The sequence below is a fragment of the Fistularia commersonii genome, chromosome 12, assembly GCF_037954325.1.
Source record: "Fistularia commersonii isolate RoL2024-O1a breed Wild chromosome 12, RoL_Fcom_v1.0, whole genome shotgun sequence".
Lineage (NCBI taxonomy): Eukaryota > Metazoa > Chordata > Actinopteri > Syngnathiformes > Fistulariidae > Fistularia > Fistularia commersonii.
In genome coordinates, this window is record NC_141295.1 from 1,720,771 (window position 1) to 1,727,221 (window position 6,451).

Consider the following 6,451-nt stretch of genomic DNA (forward strand, 5'->3'; position numbering starts at 1 on the left):
CCCGGGAGTTTCGGTTCACTTTCCGTCGTGACTCGCGAACAGGTCCACGAACTGGAGAAGTCCAAGCGTACGCTGGAGCAGCAGGTGGAAGAGATGCGAACGCAGCTGGAGGAGCTGGAGGACGAGCTGCAGGCCACAGAAGACGCCAAACTGCGTCTGGAGGTCAACATGCAGGCCATGAAAGCCCAGTTCGACCGAGACTTACAGGCCAGAGACGAGCAGGGAGACGAAAAGAAGAGGGCCCTGGTCAAACAGGTCCGCAACTATCGTTTTTTTTTTGGGGGGGGGGGGGGGGGGGATGTGAAAGGCAATTCCTTTTTATCGTCGTAGACCGGCACCGGGGTTCATTCGCTCGCTCTGTTCTACCATCAGGTGCGTGAAATGGAGGCAGAGTTGGAAGACGAGAGGAAGCAGAGGACACTCGCCGTGGCCTCCAAGAAGAAGCTGGAGATGGACCTGAATGAGGTGGAGGGCCAGATCGAAGCTGCTAACAAAGGCAGGGAAGAGGCTGTCAAACAGCTCCGAAAACTACAGGTTTGCACACACACACACACACACACACACACACACACACAAACTCGCAAGCACTCTCGGGAAACCTTGTTGAGTCGCATTTTGTAATAACAGTGCATTTTGTAATAAACGTCCAAAATGTAATCACTTTTTCATTTCATTTTGTAATAAAGCCGCGTTTTGTAATCAACCGCCCCAACGCATTTTGTAATAAATTTTGCCACATTATGTAATAAGTTATTACATATTGAGAAGATTATTACAAAATGCACTTGCAACTTTTTTATTTTCTAGGAAATGTAATAACATGGAATTTCTAGAATATTCTCTGTTAATGCAACCTTTGAATAGTGTACTGATAGTAATTGCTAAGTACTGCTACTAGGCTAAAACATGTAATAATGTAACATGTAACACGTAATAACATGGTGCATTGTGTAATAACAATTCTAAAGCATAAGCTTGTTAATTGTATTTTATTTTACTTAAAAGTATTTGTAAAAGCTAGGCCTATTATTAGTATCACTGTATTAGCCTAGTAGCAGTACTTAGCAATTACTATCAGTACACTATTCAAAGGTTGCATTAACAGAGAATATTCTAGAAATTCCATGTTACTACATTTCCTAGAGAATAACAAAGTTGCAAGTGTATTTTGTAATAATCTTCTCAAAATGTAACAACTTATTACATAATGCGGCAAAATTTATTACAAAATGCGTTGGGGCAGTTTATTACAAAATGCGGCAGTTTATTACAAAATGCGGCTTTATTACAAGATGAAATGAAAAAGTTATTACATTTTGGACGTTTATTACAAAATGCACCGTTATTACAAAATGCGGCTCAACAAGGATGATGCGCTGAGGTGCAGCTACATATCGTCCCTGGTCAATTAGTTCCACTCTGTCATCGATGTAGGATATGAACTTCAACACCAACATGGACTATTTTCCTCCACACCGACCCCGTGCTCAGCATTTTGGACGTTTATCACAAAATGCACCGTTATTACAAAATGCGGCTCAACAAACCTTCAACCAAAGTAAAGGCAACCGCTCTGCTGCTTTTCATGTGGCCAATTTCTGGGTTCCTGCAGGCCCAGATGAAGGACTATCAGAGGGAGCTGGAGGAGGCCAGAGCCTCCCGAGACGAGATCTTCACTCAGTCCAAAGAAAACGAGAAGAAACTCAAGGGCTTAGAAGCTGAAATCTTGCAGCTGCAGGAGGTAAACAAACCGGGCGTATAGATTCCTTCGGTATCAAGAAGCCAAAATCGACTTTCCAATCGGCAAATGTGTGTGTGTGTGTGCGTGGGTCGGTGTCTGATTCGTGCAGGACCACGCCGCATCGGAGAGAGCCCGTCGACACGCCGAGCAGGAGAGGGACGAGCTGGCCGATGAGATCTCCAACAGCGCCTCTGGAAAGTCGGTGTCACCGAGCACTTTGAACATTTAGACGTCTTTTACGTCTCGCTAATCTTTATCGATCCGCAGAGGACAAAAGTAATGTTTTGCGGAGCGCGATCGGCGTCGTTTCTAGTCGGGGCGTAACCGAGATGTGTGTCAGGTCGTCCCTGCTGGAGGAGAAGAGGAGGCTGGAGGCTCGGATCTCCCAGCTGATGGAAGAGTTGGAGGAGGACCAGGGCACCATAGAGCTTCTCAATGACCGCATCCGAAAGACGGCGCTGCAGGTAAACCCGACAAGATCGACAATCCCCGTCCGAGATATGCGAGAACGAGGGGCTTTCGTTCCGGAGAATCCGCGGCGCACGCGTCAAAACACCTTGTTCATCGTTCATACAATATCAGATATATATGGCAGGATACGTATGGACACTTTAGTAGACACACTGGATGTGAAAGCTAAGTGGGAACTGGAATCTAATGCCGGGATTGCTGATGGAGAATGGGAGAGTTCTTGGTTGCCCCGGCAACAATGTTTAAGCAGCCCAACATGGAGGGAGTTCAGCTGGAAGTTAAGAATAAGGTATTTTAAAACTCCCTTGATAATAGCTTCTTATGATAATAACTGTTCTCCCCTGTGTTGGAGGGGCTGCGGCATAACGGGAGACTTCTCCCACATCTTTTGGGACTGCCCTAAACTGATGAAATTCTGGGAAGAGGTAAAAAAAAAACAAATAAGTGAGATTTTAAAATTAAACAGACCAGTTGATCCACAGCAATTTATTACGGGTACAGCATCAACAATCGGCCTAAGGAAAAACCAGGCGTTTACGCTTAGAGTTCTTCTATTAATTGCACATAAAATGATCCCAGTAAACTGGCTCAAACCTCACCCACCTACCCTGGACCAGCGGCGTCAGAGACTTAAGGATGTAAACGGCATGGAACGCATAACAGCAAACTTACGACTTCAGACAGACCTATATCTTGACAAATGGGCACCCATTAAAAAATATTTGGAGAGTTGAAGATATTATCTCTATTTGACTGAGTTAGATGCTTTTCTTTGTGTTTTTTTTTTTCTGTTTTTTTTTAGTTTCATTTTATTTTTCACTCGCTATTGAGGAAATAAGTGACCTATAAAGATTATTGTATAATGTATATCTTGTTATGAGGTTTTGTAAGTATGTATAAAACTCTATTAAGGAACCTGTTCTAATAAATGTTCAAAAAAAAAAAAAAAAAAACACCTCGTTCAAACTGCAAAACCTCAAGTGAGATCCGCCTGCGCTCTCCTGTTTTTTCCTCACCCGCTCTTTTCCGTCGTCAGGTGGACAGCCTGAACGCAGAGCTGGCAGGAGAACGCGGCACGGCGCAGAAGAGCGAGAACGCTCGGCAACAGATGGAACGGCAGAACAAGGTCCGGTGTGCCCGCCGTTATTCAAAACGCGATTTCACGGATTCAACATATGTATCTAACACGCTGATGAATGGAAGACGAGAGCTGCTCAGTTTATAAGGGCGGGAGAAATTCAAGGGCGACGTTTCCCTCGATCCTCTTTCGGCCGAAATCCCTCGACTGTCGAGAATAGTTCGAGGGATCTACTTCCTGTTTGCACTTACCGCGGTGATACGTTGTATAACAGCGCTGAGTCATATGTCACACTCGGAGCATCTCAGCCTGCCCGGGACACGGTATTGACTTCACTGTCCCAACAGCTTGACGTGAAGCTCCAAAGCAGAGAAATATTTCATTAAAAACAGCATCAAAAGGCGCCTGCCCACATAAAGCCCCCACAATGCGTATCCAGTATCCTCTCATTGTTAAACTATAGCCCAGGGGTCGGCAACCCATAACATCCAAAGAGCCATTTGGACCCGGTTTCCTCGGAAAAGAAAACACTGGGAGCCGCTATTGGTTTTTGACGTCTAAAACAGTGGTTCTTAACCCGGGTTCGATCGAACCCCAGGGGTTCGGCGGGTCAGTCTCAGGGGTTCGGCGGAGGTCAAGACACGCATTGGTGATGACATCACTGGCCGCGGGTGATCACGCTACATAGCTCGGCCTATCCGTGTTCCAGGGATTTTGGCGCGCTCAGTTGTAGTAACTTGCGACTGTCGTGATGGTACGTCATGTGATTTCTTTCTTAATATTTGAATCCCTTCATACTAATTATGTCGGGCAAAAAAAAGAAAGCGGTCGGAAGAACACGTACAATACGGATTCACATGTATGACGGAACGCGATCGGAATCGATGTCCTAACGGCATGATTTGCAAAGACAAGATGAGCAGTTCTAGTCCTGCACCGGCAAAACTAAGGGAAGGCTTCCTTCAGCTGCGTGGAGATGGGAGCTACAAGAACATAGCGCTTGCTGAATTCAAGGTGAAGAGAGCCAGATTCCATGAAAAGGCTACTCTGCCTGTTCTTTGCACCCATCAACGACACGATCCTCGATCCAATAAAGAAGGGTTCGGTGAATGCGCGTGTAAAACAGGTGGGGTTCAGTACCTCCAACAAGGTTAGGAACCACCGCTCTAAAATAAAGGTACCACTGTATGAATTGCTTTTTATTACCTTTACACTTTGTATAAACAAGTGTGTAGTGTGTTGCTTCTGAAATTCACAAAGTATTACAGAGAAAATTCAATTTTATTTATGTAATGAACTCATTTTGAGTTTTGGGCTTTCAGAGCGTGTAGCGGAGCCTCGACCTGAATTTTAAAAATAAATCGGGAAAAAAAAATCGCTGTGTCTGTAAACAATAAGAAATAAATATTTGCAAAATATCTTCATAAATATTTATTTTACCCGGTTTATGGGACTTCTGCTCCTGAACTTCTGCGCACAGCATCTGCAAATTGGGACTTTACCGGCTTCCGCGAATGTGACGTTATTTTGAGCGCCGAAAAATAATAAATATAATTCTATTTGATATTTCAAGATCACAAAAATCTTCCAACTTAGAACTAAAAGTTAAAAAAAGGAATTAACACAAATGAAATACGCTTCAATTAAATATTCATGATTTATTTTCCTAAGCCACTGGGAGCCGCAGTGTAAAGACGAAAGGGCCGAAAACTAGACCGTTTGCTTCTATTTATATTGCAAATACAGGAGCTGAAAGCTAAACTTGCAGAGTTGGAGGGCGCCGTCAAGTCCAAGTTCAAGGCTTCCATCACTGCTCTGGAGGCCAAGATCCTACAACTGGAGGAGCAATTGGAGCAGGAGGCCAAGTAAGTTTCCTTATCCACCAGTTTAAGATAAGATAAGATAATATAAGATAAGATAAGAACAACTTTATTAATCCCAAAGGAAATTGTTGTGCCAGAGTTACAGAAAATATAACCGTAATAAATAATAAAAAGAAAAAGGCGGAATTAGAAATAAAAAGAAACTATAAAGTGTCTCAGTGAAACTATAAAGTGTCTTAGTAAACAAGTGATAAAACTATAAAGTGTCTTAGTAACAAGTGAGGTAAGGAGTGCACAATAGTATGATAAAAGGAAAAATTGTAGTGTAGCTGTTATGAAATGAAATATTGCACAGTTCTGAATATTGCACAGTGAAATGAAATATTGCACGTTTTTTTTTGTTTTTTTTTTTAGGTTAAAGATAGGTTTTTATGGTTGCCGGCGGCTGAATGGAGAGGAATTAAAAAGTCTGATCGCGTTCAGCGGAGCTCCTCGGTGGTATCGGAGCTCCGACGGGACGTTTCCTCTAAATGTGAACGAGGCAATGAGCTAGGCTAACATTTAGCATTAGATATTGGCACAAGTGACTCAAATCATGGCAGCGACATCTAAAAAACAAAAGCGGGACAAAAGATGGCAAGTGCTGAACTCTTCTTACCCGCTTCCAGGGAGAGAGGAGCGGCCAACAAGATAGTGCGCCGCACGGAGAAGAAATTGAAGGAGGTGATGATGCAGGTGGAAGATGAGCGTCGCCATGCCGACCAGTACAAGGAGCAGGTGACCGGACTCGAACGTTTGATCAAATTCCAGAGGAGCCCGGCGACGCACGTGGAAAGATTTGTTCCCGACTCACGGTCTCCCGTTTTTTTTTTTCCCCCCTCGTATCGCCCTCCCCGTCAGATGGAGAAAGCCAACTCTCGCATGAAGCAGCTGAAGCGGCAGCTGGAAGAGGCGGAGGAGGAGGCCACGCGGGCCAACGCCTCCCGCAGGAAGCTGCAGCGGGAGCTGGACGACGCCACGGAAGCCAGCGAAGGCCTCAGCCGGGAAGTCAACACCCTGAAGAATCGCCTCAGGCAGGTTGAGGAGAGCAGGAAGCGAAAAGACGCCGCTCGTATCCGACGGAAAAACAAAAGGAGGCGTCGGGACGCCGCATTTTGTAATAAACGTCCAAAATGTACTCACTTTTTCATTTCATTTTGTAATACAGCCGCATTTTGTGATAAAGCCGCATTTTGTAATCAACTGCCCCGACGCGTTTTGTAATAAATTTTGCCGCATTATGTAATAAGTTATTACATATTGAGAAGATTATTACAAAATGCACTTTTTTATTTTCTA

General features: G+C 44.2%; 1 protein-coding gene across 1 annotated transcript in view; it reads left to right on the forward strand.

The window, feature by feature from the left end:
- LOC147228083 (myosin-10) overlaps positions 1 to 6,451 on the forward strand; it is a 69,322-nt gene that overhangs the window by 58,720 nt on the left and 4,151 nt on the right. The window contains exons 35-43 of the mRNA XM_086156267.1: positions 43 to 255; positions 373 to 534; positions 1,613 to 1,741; positions 1,851 to 1,939; positions 2,082 to 2,205; positions 3,249 to 3,338; positions 5,037 to 5,155; positions 5,782 to 5,890; positions 6,014 to 6,186. Coding sequence (XP_086012393.1) covers positions 43 to 255; positions 373 to 534; positions 1,613 to 1,741; positions 1,851 to 1,939; positions 2,082 to 2,205; positions 3,249 to 3,338; positions 5,037 to 5,155; positions 5,782 to 5,890; positions 6,014 to 6,186 — 1,208 coding nt within the window. The remainder of the gene's footprint in view (positions 1 to 42; positions 256 to 372; positions 535 to 1,612; positions 1,742 to 1,850; positions 1,940 to 2,081; positions 2,206 to 3,248; positions 3,339 to 5,036; positions 5,156 to 5,781; positions 5,891 to 6,013; positions 6,187 to 6,451) is intronic.